At 45.9% G+C, this 17,884-nt stretch overlaps 1 protein-coding gene across 2 annotated transcripts in view; it reads left to right on the top strand.

Moving 5' to 3' along the window:
• Nucleotides 1-17,884, top strand: part of ANGEL1 (angel homolog 1) — a 348,097-nt gene that overhangs the window by 262,375 nt on the left and 67,838 nt on the right. For both annotated transcript variants that reach the window (XM_078659942.1, XM_078659943.1), the window contains exons 8-9: nt 15,130-15,199; nt 15,340-15,503. In XM_078659942.1, the coding sequence (XP_078516068.1) occupies nt 15,130-15,199; nt 15,340-15,503 (234 nt within the window). The remainder of the gene's footprint in view (nt 1-15,129; nt 15,200-15,339; nt 15,504-17,884) is intronic.

Raw genomic sequence — 17,884 nt, 5'->3', positions numbered from 1 at the left:
GGCCCAATTTTTGCATTTCTGGGCATACCCGACACCCTACCAGCCACATGTGGCTGTTGAGCTAGATTCGGTGTCGCCACTGCCCTTAAATGTGGCACTCAATCAAAACACTCCGAGACCCACAAAAGACGTTGATACAGCTGACACACTGCGCTGGGTGTGGCGGGAACTACAGCGACGAGCGCGACTCACATTACTGTATGCACCGGCCATCCCACTGAAACAGAACCCGATGATACCATGTTTGGCGGTGAGTGGAGGTGAGATATCCCTGGCCAACACACCACTGCGCACATTTGCTGATATATACCCTGAGGGTAAATTTAGAGATCCACAGGTTGTAGAGGAGGGATCTCCAGCAACATTCCGAGACCTGTTTACATATCATAAGCTAAAATCGTCCTGCCGAGCACTGTGGGAGGGCTTCCCAGATGAACCCCCAGTGCTGCTGGCACTCCAGGACACATTAGTTCGGGCTTCCCCCAAAAAACTAGTCACCCGCTTGTACACCAACATGAAAGATCAAGCTCCAATAATACACTCCACATCAATGCAGATCTGGAATACAGAACTAGATCCACCATTGACTGACATACAGTGGTCCTTTTGCTGTAGGCAATTGCTGGAACTCACACCGAATTACAAACTACGCCTGATACATTTTAAATTCCTTCATAGATTTTATCGCACCCCTAGAGGCCTAAGGCGTATGGGGTAAGAGAAGATGCTGCCTGTTGGAGATGTGGCAGAGAAGATGCCGGGTTCCTTCATGTGGTACAAAAGGGGGTGGTGATGGACGGAGCATCTGAACCAATCAAACACTCACACCCAGTCAAAAGATCTGGGTTTGATCCATCACCGTTCTTTAGCCCACTCTGCCACCCCAGTTCAGACATGGCTATATGCAAATCAGTCTGACCCTGTGCCTCATGGGAACAGTCCAGCCCGAACTGCCAAGCCATGCCTTCCCTGGACCGGAAACAAGCTTCCGAGTACCGGTTTCTGGCATTACAGCCGTCTTCAGCCCGGCTTTCTTGAATCCAGTGGCAAAGTGAGCAAGGGACTCACGTCTGAGCATACCCTGCCACACTTATGGCGGCCAAAGCGGTACAAAAGGGGGTGGTGATGGACGGAGCATCTGAACCAATCAAACACCCACACCCAGTCAAAAGATCTGGGTTTGATCCATCACCGTTCTTTAGCCCACTCTGCCACCCCAGTTCAGACATGGCTATATGCAAATCAGTCTGACCCTGTGCCTCATGGGAACAGTCCAGCCCGAACTGCCAAGCCATGCCTTCCCTGGACCGGAAACAAGCTTCCGAGGACCGGTTTCTGGCATTACAGCCGTCTTCAGCCAGGCTTGCTTGAATCCAGGACACATTAGTTCAGGCTTCCCCCAAAAAACTAGTCACCCGCTTGTAAACCAACATGCAAGATCAAGCTCCAATAATACACTCCACATCAATGCAGATCTGGAATACAGAACTAGATCCACCATTGACTGACATACAGTGGTCCTTTTGCTGTAGACAATTGCTGGAACTCACACCGAATTACAAACTACGCCTGATACCTTTTAAATTCCTTCATAGATTTTATCGCACCCCTAGAGGCCTAAGGCGTATGGGGCTAAGAGAAGATGCTGCCTGTTGGAGATGTGGCAGAAAAGATGCTGGGTTCCTTCATGTGGCTTGGGCCTGCCCATTACTAACTGAATACTGGACTGCAATTTTTGGTGCTATCAACCAGATAGTTGGTAGATCGGATGATCCGACACCGCACATAGGTCTCCCAGGTTTGATCACTAACACGGTCCCCCAAAATCGAAAGCTACATGCAATACTCCTATTATATGCCAGGCGACAAGTGGCTCTTAGATGGGGGCTTAAGGTTTTACCGACATTTGCAGCCTGGCTATCTGATGTTACATACGGGCACACACAACTCGACACATACTGGGAGTTGATGCCTACAGCCTCTAGGCCACGGGAGATCTGGGAACCGTTTCTTAGTTGGGCACGGGCTAGAGCTGCATCCTCTCCCTCTACACAAAAGTTAACTGAGATAAGCGGTCCCGTTGGTCACAACACTGAGCATGGTTCAGATTCAGACAACATGGAGGAAATACCTCAACTGTATGCAGATGAATGTGTTCTGTAGATTATACATGTGTTACGGTTTTGCTACCTAGCGAATTGACCTGCCATGTCTAAATACCATGAATGCACTGTGTATCCTGATATGTACTTCTTGTAATGCGTTGTCCTGTCCTTCCATTGTGCTCTCGCCATTTCAACAACATCAGCTGTAAACGAAAGTGTGACTGATGCATACACCTACTTAGAAAATTGTTGGGAAAGTACTGACAGTTACCTGTTGTTGTTATTATGATCCTGATGTATGATTAATAATCTTATATCCATTTTGGTACTACGAAGTCTAAAGATACCCTGAAAATGTAAATTTTTTTACTGCAATATATGTACTTTCTTTCTCTGAAAATGAATAAATAAAATTAAAAATAAAATAAAAAGACCTCCCACACTATCTGGTCCTTAGCGGAACCTATGTTAAACCTGAAAAATTCATCTGTTTTTACTTCTAGCTCAGACCTCACCCCCTCATTTAGTAGCAAAGTCCTATCCAGAGTCCACCTCCTCTGGTGCTCTTTATGCTTAAAATTAAGTATCAGCTCAATGAAATGAAAAGAATCTTCTACCGCGCGACTTAGCCCGAAGGCATCAAGGCGCCTAACAGAAAAATCCAGAAAGCAAATAGAACAAAACTACAAGTACGCCCTCGCATACAGTCAGGTTTTTAGTGCTTTTCGGAAAAGCAGAGCAGAGGGCTGAGTTTTAATTTCACCTGGAAGAATGTTCCATAGCTTTGGGGCAATTATGGAAAAGGCCCTACCGCCCCATCTGCTTTTACGGAAACGAGGAACCAGATTCTTTGAGGAAGAACGCAGGAGTCTGCCCGAGACATAGGGGGCCAGCAGTTTCTTGACTCCTCCAGGACCATTGCCGGAGAGTGCACTATGAGTCAGGCAGAGCACCTTAAAGGTGATCCTAGCTTCTATAGGAAGCCAATGTAAGGCTTTCCTAGCAGCTGTTGAGGACGCTAGCCTGGGTGCGTCCAGGACGAATTTGGCCGCCGCATTTTGGGCGGTCTGAAGACGCTGAATTAGGCTCTTATTCATGCCAATGTATAGGGCATTACAATAATCGAGTCGCGAAGCGACAAGTGCTACCACCACTTGCTTCCGCGCCTGGGGGGTCAGGTAATGTTTTATTTTCCTGAGTATTTTGATGATCCCCCAGCAGGTAGCGACCGTTCTGTTTACCTGCAGATTCATGGAGAGGGCCGGTTCAATCATTACTCTCAAATTTCGCGCTGACTTCGTGGGGGTAGGACAAGACCCCAGCGAGGGCGGCCATCGTTCAGGTGACCAGATGTTATTTTTAGGGCCAAACACCAGGATCTCCGTTTTCTCACCGTTCAACTTTAATAATTGTAGATCATCCATTGTGACACTGCTTGCATGCAGTTCCTAAAGTTGCACGGGGACGAGCCATCAGGGTGAGATAAGGACACCAAGATCTGCGTGTCATCTGTATAGGAGACTACCTCCATCCCAAAAGATCTAACCAGCTTGGCAAGTGGGGTCACGTAGATGTTGAACAGGGTCGGGCTTAATGCCGACCCCTGGGGGACCCCACATTGCACAGGTAGGGATGGAGATAGAAAGTCTCCCAGCTTCACCCTCTGTACCCTCTGGTCGAGAAAGGAGGCCAACAGACTAAGGGCCGCTCCTTCCACCCCTATCTCCCTCAGGCGAGATGTTAGCACCGAGGGAGACAGGGTGTCGAAGGCGGCCGTAAGATCTAGAAGGACCAGGACGGTGGAATGTCCCTGGTCTACCTCCGTCTAGCTCAACAGCGGAATGATCTGATAAAGTCGCCGGGATGGAGGCTGTAGACTCGAGCTCCGAAAACAACATCTGATCCACCAAAAAATAATCGATTTTAGAATGGTGTTTATATTTTTTATCTGTAGAAGGAAAAATCCCTTAAGTTACCATTCTTACCCTCCAAATGTCTAACAGATTAAACTCCTTAATGACATTTTTGAGCACAGAAAATGTTCTAGGTGGAATAGTATATTTTGCTTTAGAAATCCGATCTAGCTGCTTATCCAGTACCAGATTGAAGTCACCTCCAATTATAACAGGGACAGATGAATTTAGCAAGCTGGCCTCTAGGTTTAAAAGAGCCCCTGAATTGTCTTCGTTCGGCCGATAGTAGGCTGCACAGACTAGCGGGAATTGCAAATTGTCAGGGTAGTCACCAGCCATCTCCCAGACTGATCTGTATAAAGTTTTTACACCCTAATCCCCACATTACCTAAAGGGTGGTCCAAGGATGACAGTCGTCCTATGGAACTACAATCATATACTAAATTGTAGAGTGAACTGAGTCTGGAGGATGGCAGATTATTTTAGGGTGAGAAACTTGCTCCACCCTACAGTATCAGGAATACTTTTCTAGAGTTTAGTCATAGGGGTCATTTGAGAATGACGCTTAACAAGAAGAGATTGCAAAAAATCTATTGGTGGCTGGGAATCGACAGGGATGTTGAGAATTGAAATCGTAAGTGTGTATCATGTGCGCCGAATGGGAAAAGTCTCAAGTGTAACATACCTCCCATGGAAGAATGTAAAACTCCTGCGAGTGTCAGGGAAAAATTGTATATTAACTCTCTTGGTCCTTTCCATATTTTACCGGTCAGTCAATGATTTGCCATTGTAATGATTTAGAACCTATCTAAATGGCAAGAGGTCAAGTTTGTGAGAGAACACCAAACCAGTGGCGACATTTCTTACTGAGGTTTTTGCAAGAGATGGTTTTCCATTTTTATTTAATGAATGTTTTCTATAGCGAGAACATGACCCAACAACGTGGGTGTCAGAGCGCTTCACAATTTAACTGCATAAAATTTCAGATGCTATCCCATTCTTTAATACATACTACAGGGTATAGGTAACTTATCCCAGTGGGGTATTCTAAAAGTTACAATAGTAGACAGATGACAATGAAAGCCACCTATAATAGAATTCACTTCACATTTAATTTCCCACCAAAACAACTACTGCAAATTACTAGAAATGCACAGTGGTTGAAGTATTACATGAAAAGACCAGAAAAGACAGTGGATTCTTTGAGGAACCTGACATTAGTCCTCAGGATTGCCAAAAGGCTGCTGAATTTTTATGTGAGACACATTTGTTACTGGATTTGCTTCAGGGAAGACTATCCAAGAATAGAATACCTGTGTCTGGTGATATTCATGTGCCTCTATCACAAAAACTGCCCTACCACCTCTTGCTGATAGGCCATTTTTTATAAGTTTTATAGTGATGGCTCTCCTAAAATTTGAAGGAATTATTATAGCATCATTGTCGGTTTCTTGGAAACCTGAAATGTTAAGAGCTGGATCGGTTGCAGCTCCACTGGCCCCATGATTATCTTCGTCGGCCATTTTGTTGACTGAAAGTTTGCAAAGCAAGTTTCAAGGAAACAAAGATAAGGTGCTCAATATTTTGGAACACTGTATCCTATAACTTTGAACAAACCAAAAACCAATACATAGGATTTTTCATCCTACTCAGCTATGGCGGATATTATCCCTTTACCCACTCCAGACGTCTATTGGAGTATTACGGAAAAAGGGGTCTCTGAGAAAAGCACGACTGAGTTACTTTAGTATCTAGCATTAAATTAGTGCCTTACCAAACGTTGGGCGCCATGTAGTGTAGTTCCTATATTCCCAATAGGCTCTGCGCATTGGAATAATATATCCTATAGATTTGACGTAAGACTTAAGTTAATAGGTCTCTATCGAATATACTAAACGTGCCAGCTAGCTCAGAGGTCACTAGAAACTTTCTCGAATACACAAGAAGGGATTAGTTTATGACAACTGCATAAACATGGCAACTTTGTTTCCCCAAGAATAAGAACATATCTCTCAGAGTCGTGGAAACAATAGATAACTCTTTTACTGAGTCAATTGCGCATGCTTCGTTTCTACAGAGTTGCAGAGAAATAGTGAGAAGGGCGTTTTAAATAAAAAGGGTTTATTGAACAGTCTTATTTCTCATGCAAGAGAGGTGAACTGCTGCAATCGTTAGACAGAATGCAAAGTATAATGCATACAGCGTAAACAGTAATATGAAATAATACTGTAAGCGCATTGTATGGTTTCTAAGCCATATACAAATACATACATAAATAACATGTCTAAAATACTCAACTGGTGTTTTCTAAAATACGCCTACCCCAATGTACCTAACCTAAGTCTAGTAATTGGGAAGAAGTAAGGATGGTCTTTTGCATAGGTTTAGTTTTGCCAAGAATCTACCAAAGTTTTCTCTAGGTTCTAATCAGCTCCATACTTTTTTAGAATGAAGGAGGTCTGGTGTCTCTGTCTTGGGGACTCGATTTCCCAACACCCCGCAAGGGGAGTCAGAAACACTGGAGCTGGATTTCTCAGCAGAGGAGGGCAGCTTCCTGATCAGTGTGTCAGCTGGAGAGTCGGCTTCCTTCGGCACTCGCTATAGCGAGTTGCGTCGGGCAAGTAGGTCGTCGAACTGCTCCGAACCACCGTGCTTTGCCATAGCAAGTGAAGGTATATTTACACCTTGAAGGTGTTTAGGAATGCCATGTTTAACGTAAAGTCGGGCATATGAACGCCATGAATGAACCCCTAGGGAATAGTTGTTCATTGTAAAGTAGCTGAGTTCTTGGAGAAATCAATATTCAAGCAAGGAGAAGTCCCTAACGGCTTAAGCTGCTTATCCAAGAAATCGTTGTGACGTTTGGTGAACGGATGGAAGTAGCCATGCCTGTATTTGGGTTGCATGGGCTATGCCTAAATAAGGGCTTGATTTCTTATGCATATATAAGGGCAACGATAATTGTACCTATATAAGGGCATGAATCGGGAAAATCCATACGGAATCCATACGATTCCTTAAATGCAAGAGCAATAAGGAATCGGTATTAAGTAAATGGTATTTACCGATTCCTTATTTACTGGTTCCTTACCTACATCGCAGATGGCTAAATACCGGTCGGTAACGCTGAAATGTACCGAATTTCAGCGTTACTGACCAGTATTTAGCCACCTACATCTGGCCCTATAATACACTCACATAAGCTTGATTATCATATGAAATGAAATGAAATGAAATGAAAATGAATTTTGTAAAGCGCAGATAGCTGCCCGGAGGCGTCCAAGCGCTGAGTGCTAACAGAGTGTTGTCAGCTAAATTAGTGAGCAGAACAGAAACAACTATTTATTAAACAAAAGAGTTTTCAACTGTTTCCTAAAAGAAGTGAGGTCCAAATTGGACCTTAAATGAAAAGGTAGACTGTTCCAAAGCCTGGCCGCATTCAGGGAAAAAGAGCGACCTCCTGATCTGGACCTTTTTACCTTAGGCACGACAGCACGTAAAGCATTGGTAGACCGTAGCTGTCTGCAAGGAAGATAGGGGGTAATTAAGGGGCGACTGTATACTGGGCCAGTTTCCCAGAAAGACTGGTGGGCGATACAAAGAGATTTGAAACTAATCCTGTCCTTCACCGGGAGCCAGTGCAGTCTTGCTAGTCCAGGTTTCACGGAAGTCCTACGGGGGATTTGAAGCAGGGTCCTAGCAGCACAGTTTTGAATCACCTGCAGCTTCTTTAGTGTGAAATATGGGGCCCCAAGATAAAGCGCGTTTCCGAAATCCAACCTGGAAAGAATCAGTCCTTGAACCACAATTTGTCTCGCCTCAAAAGGTAGCAAAGGAAGAATCTTCCTCAACATTCTAATGAGGCCAAAACAGGTGGCAGATAGTACAACAGCCTGATGGTCAAACGTCAAGGACTTGTCCAACCAGACGCCCAAGCTCTTGATGGCATCCTTAGGTACTGGAGGAATGCCCAAGCAAGCTGGCCAGATCTGGTCGATCGCAGATGGAGCTGAGTGGCCCAACAGCATGACCTCTGTCTTGTCCCCGTTAAGTTTGAGACAAGACAGGTTCATCCAGCTGCTGACCTCACTCAGGCAGCCCACCAGATCCACTGTACCCACAGGGTCCTCAGCCCGCGCCAGTGAGACCACCAGCTGGGTATCGTCCGCATAGGTCACGATCTTAATACCATATGAACGGACGATCCCAGCCAGCGGCCGTGAATGCACAGTTGCAAAATAAAACTTTATGCATGTGCAGGTGATCTAACCTGATGGATAGGTACAAGCCCCACTCCTGTCAGATTTAGACCTTCTGTTCGCAGATCTCACCCTAAATTCCAGTGACAATTACTTTAACTGGAGAGCAGCCTCAGTCCATTTAGATATAGGGGGGGGAGTAGATCAAGCTGTGGAACATCCCAAATCTCTTCCTCTGCCACCTCCGAGCTGTTGTCATTCCTGTCTAGGGTCTCAAAGATAGTATTAAAATCCCCTGCTATCATGATTAGCCATGATGTTAACCCAAGAACTCCTTAAGAGTTGCCAAAGTTGGTGATTCGAGGCATCCTTTGACCACTCTAGCATAAACAATATAGATGTCAATAAAGCTTGAATTTCCTATCGTAATTTGAATCTCCTAAAATATCTGAGGAGTTTATATGGAGCTGCTTAATTTTTGGATCAAGATTTAACCGAATCCAGATTGCTAGGCCACTAGCGGGTCTCCCTACAAAACCATGTGTAGCAGGAATGAAAAAATGTATATAGCCCAGTTTGGAAACTGGTTCCAGGAACAAACCAGTATCATTCACCTCAATAAAGTTGTTCCAGTCCGGAGAAGCAATTTTGGTAAATGTCCGGCTATATTCCAAGAGATAATTGAGGCTCTCCCTTTGCCTTGAGCAGAAGTAGGCAAGGAGCAGGAGCCCTGCGATAACATGGCCTCACTATTCGAGACAGCACCTGCAGAGATAGTGGGACCCAAGAGTGAATAGCTTCCAGATTGGCCACAACAGCCAGCTGAAGATAGGTTGTCAGTAGAAAGAGTAGAGCAAATTGAAGAGCTGTTGGCTGTACACTGGTTAGAAATGGCCCGCGGCGTTGGATCATCTAAGAATGAAAAATGTATATTGGACTCTTAATTGTCAATCAGTTGCCCTAGTGGGTGATTCTGAGGCTGGATTTAGGAAGGGGATACACCGATCTTTATGCTGAACATTGACGATAAAGATTGAGCGAGCATCTGCTTAGTAAACCTAAAGAGCCCTGTGTTATATCCTGTCCAATGAGGCTGGATAGAATCTGGTATGTGGCACCAACGTGTGTCCTGATTCCATACAACGACAGTTGGCCCAGGTTTTGTTGGGATAAAGATCACAATAGTTGTATTGTCAATAATCTTTCCTTTGGATAGCTCATCACGCGTGTAAAGAGTCGTTTACTGAGACTTCACACCCTGCTTTACGATAGTGTGTTTCGGAGGTACTAGAGGACACTGTATATGACACTATTCTTCATTGTAATCGGGAGGAAGGGGCATGGGGCATGTAAAACGTGTAGATCGTGCTGCCTGTACCGGTTCGATCAATCAATCGATCAATCGAAGCATTTATATAGCGCACTACTCACCCGGAGGGTCTCAAGGCGCTAGGGGAGGGGGGGTCCGCTACTGCTCGAACAGGCAGGTCTTGAGTTGCTTCCTGAAGGCAAGGTGGTCCTGGGTCAGGCGGAGGTGGGTCGGGAGGGAGTTCCAAGTCTTGGCGGCCAGGTAGGAGAAGGATCTTCCTCCTGTGGTGACTCTTCGGATGCGGGGGACGGAGGCGAGGGCGTGGCCGGTCGATCGAAGCTGGCGTGTGGGGGCGTAGAAGTTGAGGCGGCTGTTGAGGTATCGTGGGCCTTGGTTGTGTAGGGCTTTGTGTGCGTGGGTGAGGAGACGGAAGGTGATTCTCTTGTTGACCGGGAGCCAGTGCAGATCTCTCAGGTGTCCGGAGATGTGGCTGCGTCGGGGGATGTCCAGGATGAGTCATGCAGAGGCGTTCTGAATCCGCTGGAGTCTCTTCTGGAGTTTGGCGGTGGTTCCGGCGTAGAGGGAGTTGCTGTAGTCCAGACGGCTGGTGACGAGGGCCTGGGTGACCGTCTTCCTGGTCTCGGTGGGGATCCACCGGAAGATCTTACGTAGCATGCGCAGGATGTTGAAGCACGACGAGGAGACGGCGTTGACTTGTCTGGTCATGGAGAGGGAGGAGTCCAGGATGAAGCCCAGGTTGCGTGCGTGGTCTGTTGGTTTGGGTGCGCTGCCCAGGGCGGGGGGCCACCAGGAGTCGTCCCAGGCGGAGGGTGAAGATCCCAGGATGAGGACTTCCGTCTTGTCCGAATTCAGTTTCAGGCGGCTGTTCATCATCCACTTGGCTACGTCTGTCATCCCTTCATGTAGGTTGGCTCTGGCGGGGTCGTTGGTGAGGGAGAGGATCAGCTGGGTGTCGTCGGTGTAGGAGATGATGTTGAGGTTGTGTTGGTGTGCGATGGCTGCGAGCGGGCTCATGTAGACGTTGAAGAGGGTTGGGCTGAGCGAGGAGCCTTGGGGAACGCCGCAGATGACTTCGGTGGCTTCTGATCTGAACGGGGGGAGGCGGACTCTCTGTGTCCTTCCTGCGAGGAACGAGATGATCCATTCCAGTGCCTTCTCCTGGATTCCGACGTTGCTGAGGCGCCGCACTAGGGTCCGGTGGCAGACAGTGTCGAAGGCCGCGGAGAGGTGTAGGAGAATGAGGGCCGCTGTTTCTCCGTTGTCGAGCAGGGCTCGGATGTCATCGGTGGCTGCGATCAGGGCGGTCTCGGTGCTGTGGTTGGCCCAGAAGCCGCACTGCGAGAGGTCGAGGGATCCGTTCGTCTCGAGGAAGGCGGCCAGCTGCTTGTTGACGGTCTTCTCGATGACTTTTGCAGGAAACGGGAGCAGCGAGATGGGGCGGTAGTTCTTGAGGTCGGTGGGGTCGGCTGATGGCTTCTTTAGTAGAGCGCTGAGTTCGGCGTGCTTCCAGCTCTCCGGGAAGGTAGCGGTGTTGAAGGAGGTGATGATGATGTCCCGCAGGTGGGGTGCGATGACAGCGTCGGCCTTGTTGAAGATGTGGTGAGGGCAGGGGTCGGTCGGAGATCCGGAGTGGATGGAGTTCATCGTGCGGATGGTGTCCTGTTTCCCCACCCTTTTTGCTATCTCTGAATTTTTGGGCACAAGTATATAGTCTTTTAAAAGGGAGGGGGGTTTACCAGGCTCGAAGAATTTATGATCCCTGCTCCAAGGCTGCTTCTCTAAGCTGTGGGCGGTGCTCATTAAACTGCCCTATCAGTTTTGTCATGAGTTAATTGATTTATGAAGACGAAAATGTGCGCTAACATAGTTTTGAGTCCCCCACCTCCTTTCTCAATTTTACAAGCTATTGCAATATGTGCGCAGAATCTTCTAATGCACTAGACATCATAGGTGTTACTAGATTAGGTCCTTCAATTGTGATTTGCTGGGTTACAGACTGTGTTTGTTCAACAAGGGTAAGAAAACTATTATTACACGGTATCAAGTATGAGTATGTTACCAAATTCTGCTCACTCAAGACACTAGCTGTGTCTGATGCAGGTTTACTTGGGTTGAGGGTGGGTCGTTAACTTTGGTTTTGATAGAATGGCTTTTGAAGTAGCTTTGTATACTTGAGGCCTGGCAATTATGCTTAGAAGTCAACCCAGCAGTGGCTTTGGTGTCCCGAGAGCTGCTGACTTTGAAATGGCACCCAGATTGTCAGGAAGGGTGGCTTGATTGGTGCGAGCATCAGTAGGTTGCACGGCACAGTGGGCCTTTTGAAGAATGTGCGACTACAGTCCCCCTCTCTGTCTAAGGAGCCGGTATCCTCTATAATCTAGGGTTACATCTGGACTCACCTGAGCACATACATTTGTATTTTTTTGTATCATTTCTCATTGTTTTTGACTCCCATTCATATATAGGGTATAGGCCCCCTAGAATGAATTAGGGTTCCCTGGCTCTGAGGAATGCCCCAGGCCGTTTGGGTTTTGTAAATCGACAGAAACATTTTTGCCTAATTTGTATGGTGGAGTGAGTCATTGCTCTCACATGACCGCCTCTAAACCTTTTAACCTTACCTAACGTACCCACTAATAAAGGCAACTAGCTGGGAAACATTAAGGTACTTTTAAATCACTTACCTGGATCCCTTCACTGTCCAGTAGCTTTTTTCTAAGAACTCACTCCTGTGTTGAGTCCAGTAGGAGGCTGAGTCCGCCCTGGAGGTACTATCCTTCCAGGGTGAGGAGAGCTTGCCGATTATGAATCATGAGCCAATAGTGTGTGTAGGCTTCCTCTTCCATAACCCCTCCCTTCTCCCCTTCAGCATTGGCACATGCTATTTGGGACCTTCCAAGTCTGATAAGCTGATTGTTTATGTTCAGTTATAAGCTCTAATTTTGCTCTCTACCTACAGCTGCTGTAATTCTTGTGTTTACAGTTTATCTCTAAGAGGTTGTTCGGCTGCTCACCTCCACCTCTCTCTGTTGTGTTTGAGGTCTCCTCAAAGTGACAGCAGAAGCAATAGCAAGTACCATAGTGCCAATATCGGCCCAACCCCAGACCTTTCTTCATACAACACACCACTCCACCAATAACCGACACAACACATATTTGATGGAGAAAGTTGTTGCAGTTTTATTAGCATATACATTATGCCACCATGTTGGGTTATCTTACGGGTCGATCCAGAGCAGGTCACCTCTCGTGACCCGCCCACCTGATGAGCCATACCCCCGCGGTGTTAACCATAGGGGCGTTGTCAGTTTTGGGGGGAAGGTCTATCCCCTCCCCCGGCGAACCTCTCGTTCGCCCATTACTCCGCCCCTCCCTCTCGGGGGGCGGAGCGTTGGCAACCCCCGGTTGCTCAGGTCTACAACCGCCCGAAGGACTAACGGGGCGCCGTCACTCCTCCAGGGTCCAACCCAGCGTGGATCTCCCTGGGGATAATTCTGCTCTCGCACCCACCGGTGCTCCTGTAGAGGCTAACCCTCTGTACCTTTCTGCATTGGATCGCCCTGTAACTCCGCCTGCAACACCAAACCAGCAAGCGCAGCCCCTGATGTGTGGGACTGCAGCGCGCCTGAAGTAGCCCCGGTGAAATCAGCCTCTGATGTTTCAGCAAGGGGGATTGTGGGACATGCCGTCTCCAGTGGCAGCATGAGTATCTGTGGCAGCTCTCCCCAGGTGGTGCTTGTGTCCTTGTTCACAGCGGGGCAATGTTGTTCTCCTCAAAATGACAGCAGAAGCAAACAGATAGAGTCTCGCCCCAATATCAAGTATCAAACAAGCAAGCGCTTATGTTTTTAACGAGGGATTGGTGTTTACAAACTCCTTATTTTGCAGTCTGAGAAAGAAAAGACAGTGTGACAAACGTTCTAGGGTACAGGGAGTGTGAAAGGAAAGGCTGTAGAAATAAATGTTTTGTTACACACACCAACCTGTAAATGAACGGGACACATTCGGCAGTCATGCAAAATTGAAGCACATTTGTTTTGATATGGAAACAAAGATTTCAATAGGATCAAAACAAATTAAGAAACGTTATTTGGTGATGCACAAATGATAAATATTCACTAAAACCGGGTTTCTACGCATTATTATTTTGGTGCAATTCAATTTTATCAGTAAAACTGCATGTCTCTGCAAATTTTGTAGCCATTTCAATGAAAAATGTGCTGTCTGTAAATGACAGGCCGCTATCTCGTAATTACAAATACAACACAATGTTTTAATTACATTAAAAAAATCACCCACCTCATGTCCATCAAAGCGAGGTAGGTTGTTAAAGTTTGTACTTCTAAGAATTGGGTTGTGGTTCTAAAAAGTTTGGGATGCACTGCAGTTGTAAACTGTGTACAGTTTTTTCAGAAAAGCAAAGTTGGTTTGAGGGCTCATTCTAGTTACAGTCCCAATATGGTGTCAGACATTCATGACGATCAAATTATTTCATTTCAAATTTGTTTTCCAACATCCCTCTTAACCAGCAGAGAGGTCTTGTCATTGTTAAGAGGTTTCTGAAGTACTAACTGGATAAGACTAAGAATATCAGACAATATAACTACCTCCTTGTCAATTATGGGCCTGTTCAAACAAACTGAGGCATCTCAAAACAGTTTATTTCTAAACTTGTTGGTCTTATCACATTTTTTTATATTACTATAATGCTAATAAAACTCTTTATGGTAAGCCCATACAACAAGGTATATAGTGACTACTGTTGCATTTCTAAGGAACAGGATTTTTTCCGCAATATCTGAAGTTGCCACTCAGATGCCCATGCATACCATTATGAGACATTATTGTCTTAATTAATTTCCAAGCCATTATGATACAAGCACCATGCAACATCTTTTGGGATATAATTTTTATTTTCTCTGCTGCTCTACTCAATGCTTATGACTATAAATAAAGATCCTCTACAGTAGAAGGAATAATTATGTGTAATCCTAGTTCTTCTCCAGGAGTATTTTCATTAGAGTCATAACAATTCTCCTTGTCTAAGATAAAGGGGCCATTTTACCTCAGAATCCTTGATTTCTGTAAATATTGAACTGGTATTACTGTCACTGGGAGGGCATGAAGTTGATGTTTTGTGGGATGCTTTTCATCTCCTGGCTGTGGGCTGTTTGGTTACTTTGCCTTTTTTGCTCACGTTTGCCTCTAAAATGAGTGAAAATTGGCCAACATAGCCTCCATTAAACTGTCAGGTACTTTTTCTTGATGTTGAAGTTGGCTTTTCAAAAATGGAAAATGAAATATTTGTTTTATATTAATTGCTCTGGGATCCCGCATGCGGTTGGGACAAGTCAGTGCATTATGACTACAATGAAGCTTCCATTGGAGGAGAACTAGGATCACAGGTAAGTAATTATTTCATCTTTTCTGTGAGCTCTTTCTTTTTATTCTGCTTTCTTTCTAGGGACATTTTGAAAGAGCTGATTTCACTACTCACCTTTTGTTCTGGATCTGAGGGATGATAGTTAAATAAAATCTTCTATAGTGTAAAGACATACATTAATGCCCATTCTACTTTTCAGTGCCACCAGAAGATTGGTCACAGCGTGTAACAAAGGTTAATACTCCAGATTCCGAAGGCTCTTCTCTGAGGTAATTGATATTCTTAGTAATTAAAGATGCTGACCACTAAGGCCACGTATCCCATCTCAGAACTTGATTAAATTGAAACTTATTGTGTATCTTGTAGTGTCATTAATATATTAGTCAACACTCTTTCTTGTGATCTGCAGGGCACCTGGTACTATCCAGCATGGCCTAAGCCTGACATCTGTGTACAATCACTTCCTGCCAGCTAAAGGTCGTGCAGAGGTCACTACCATGCCCATGGGATTTGGTGCTACAGTAGACTACATATTTTTCTCTGCTGAGCCCTTCCACGATGTGATCCAAGGAGGTTAGTTTGTGAATCAATACAGCGTTGGATGTAAATGTGAGGTTGGGAGACGTAGATACAGATCTTCAGTTATCATTTTGCAAGAGGAAGGGATTATGTTCCATGCTTGACACTTTGCAGCCCATGTCAGAGTTCAACTACTTGTGTCAAATATTTTGAGAATAAATGACTTCCATGATAGAACCATATAATAAGTTAGATCGAATCCCACTCAAAATATTATTTTTTTCAATTCATGTAGCAAATGGATGACAGTGAAGCCATTATGATTTGTAACAATGCTCATATCTGCAAAAGGAATAGGGTAAGACATTGGGAAACATTTAAGGGGGAAAAGGGAAGTTCATTTTGGAAAACGTTTATGGTTGAACGTTCTTTTTAAAGGGTACAGCAACTTATCAAAGTCTTTGGCTTCTTGACTCTTGGTCTTAAAACGGTGAGTGTAAAGATGAGAAAGAAGGGAAAATGAATAAGAAGAAATAGAGACATATCAAGAAGTTTGTTGTTAAGGGGAAAGCAAAAGATTTGTATTGGTGATGGCATGAAAATCAAAAGACAAATGTAGGAAGAAGGAAAAAGGGTGAGCGTAAGAGTTTTATGACGAACAAAAGTCAAGGAGTTTAACATGATGTAAGGAAAAAGACAAGGAGTTTATAGTTCTGAGGCAGAAGAATTCAAAGAAGAGAGAAATCCAGCAAGAAAATAAATCTCCAGATAAATAAATATTACAAGGGAGGTTAGTGTTAAGATGGAAACAGGCATATGTAAGTGAAGGGGCCAGGCAGTAAAGTGTATCTGAAGTGTAATGCGGCAATGAAGTAAGTATGGAGGTTAGTGAAAGCTTAAAAATCATGATGAGGACCTAAACCTAATATTTTAATTGCAAAATTAGCAAGGGTACTGGGTGTGTAGGGAAATATTTAGCAGGTCTTCATTTAGATGCACAGTGAAGATTCCCTGGCCCCTTGTATATCTCTAACCAGTGATCTGGATTGTTTGCTTCCCTTACAATTTGATTAATTACCTTACTGTCGGGTGTCCCACAAGTTACCTGGTTCTTGTGGAGAGATCTTACAGAGACGACATGAGCTATCGCCCCCACGCCCACCATACCCCACTCTGGATTGGACAACAAACTAGGACGAAGATGGGAGTGGGGATGGTAGGTAAAATGGCAGGATAATGTCAGGAGGATAGTAGAGGACGTCCCTCTGTTCGGATGAACCATGGACACCAGCTGGACAGGGAGACAAGAAACACCTGTTACACTCAGCACAAACAACCGTGCTACCAATCACTATCATACACTTATGTGGAAGCAGCGGTTACTTCATGTGTGGACATCATAGGTCTGCCACCATCACTTGGAAAAGGACAGAAGTCTTGCCATACATCAGCGCTCCTGTGCTGTGTACAATAATTCAACAAGCGCTCCTGCACTAAGGCAAAAAGAAACAATTAGCGCTCCCGCGCTATGATATGATGAACACCAAAACAAAAAGTGCTCCAGCGCGGTGAGTCCAGGAAAAGGAAAGAAAACATCACTAAGCGCTCCTGTGCAAAGAGGCAAGGTTAAGGGCACAGGCCTGCCAAGTATCACGCTTTAGGTGTGACGCTCGCGCATTTCAGAGCGGTGTTCCGCATCACCGCACTGAAATGCATTGTCACGCATTTAATGCCACTCTGAAACTCTATGTTATGCAAGGTGCCAGCGCGTGCCGCAGGCTCTGCTGCTCTCCACAGACGTGCTGCCAGCAGCTGGGATCAGAACGTTAATAGTTAAATGTTTGCGCTCAGCTCTAGAGTGGCTGAGAGTGATACATTGTAACAAATCTGCCCGGGCACCAGCCCCATGGCGCCGCGCGGCTTTCCGACGCACGCCACACTGCGACTTACTCACTGACTGTGCTCCGGCAATTATCAAGACCCCCGGGGGGCCCGCCCTCAGCTGAGGGTGCTACTGGCTGTGGCACACCAGGGGGCCCAGGATTCAATCTGTATGTGACCGCCGTAGTGCCTCCTCACGTCCTGAAGTAAGAGAAGTGAGGTAGGTTAGAACAGAAATGGCGGGGGACTCAATATATGTCAAGTCCTCGGTGCACTGCTGTCTGCCGCGCAATAGAACACCCCCCCCCCCCGCCTCAGCCCCCCCCTCACCCCCGCGGCGTTGCTGGACCAGCAGGGAGGGCGACCGGTTGAAGACCAGTGTGAGTGTCAGTGACTGATTAATTTTTGTCAGACACAGAGACACTCATGGCCGCCGCGCATCAGGGGCATGGAAAGTGTGTTGATGTTGATATGTTGATCATTTGCGGGCACAAAGTGGTGCGGCCGGGCGGGGGACGAGTCAGTGACTCAGTCTGGGAGAAGACTGGCGAGTG

This window comes from Lissotriton helveticus, chromosome 9, assembly GCF_964261635.1.
Source record: "Lissotriton helveticus chromosome 9, aLisHel1.1, whole genome shotgun sequence".
Taxonomy (NCBI): domain Eukaryota; kingdom Metazoa; phylum Chordata; class Amphibia; order Caudata; family Salamandridae; genus Lissotriton; species Lissotriton helveticus.
The sequence above is the reverse complement of the archived record's forward strand: the minus strand, read 5'-3'. Positions and strand labels throughout refer to the sequence as shown.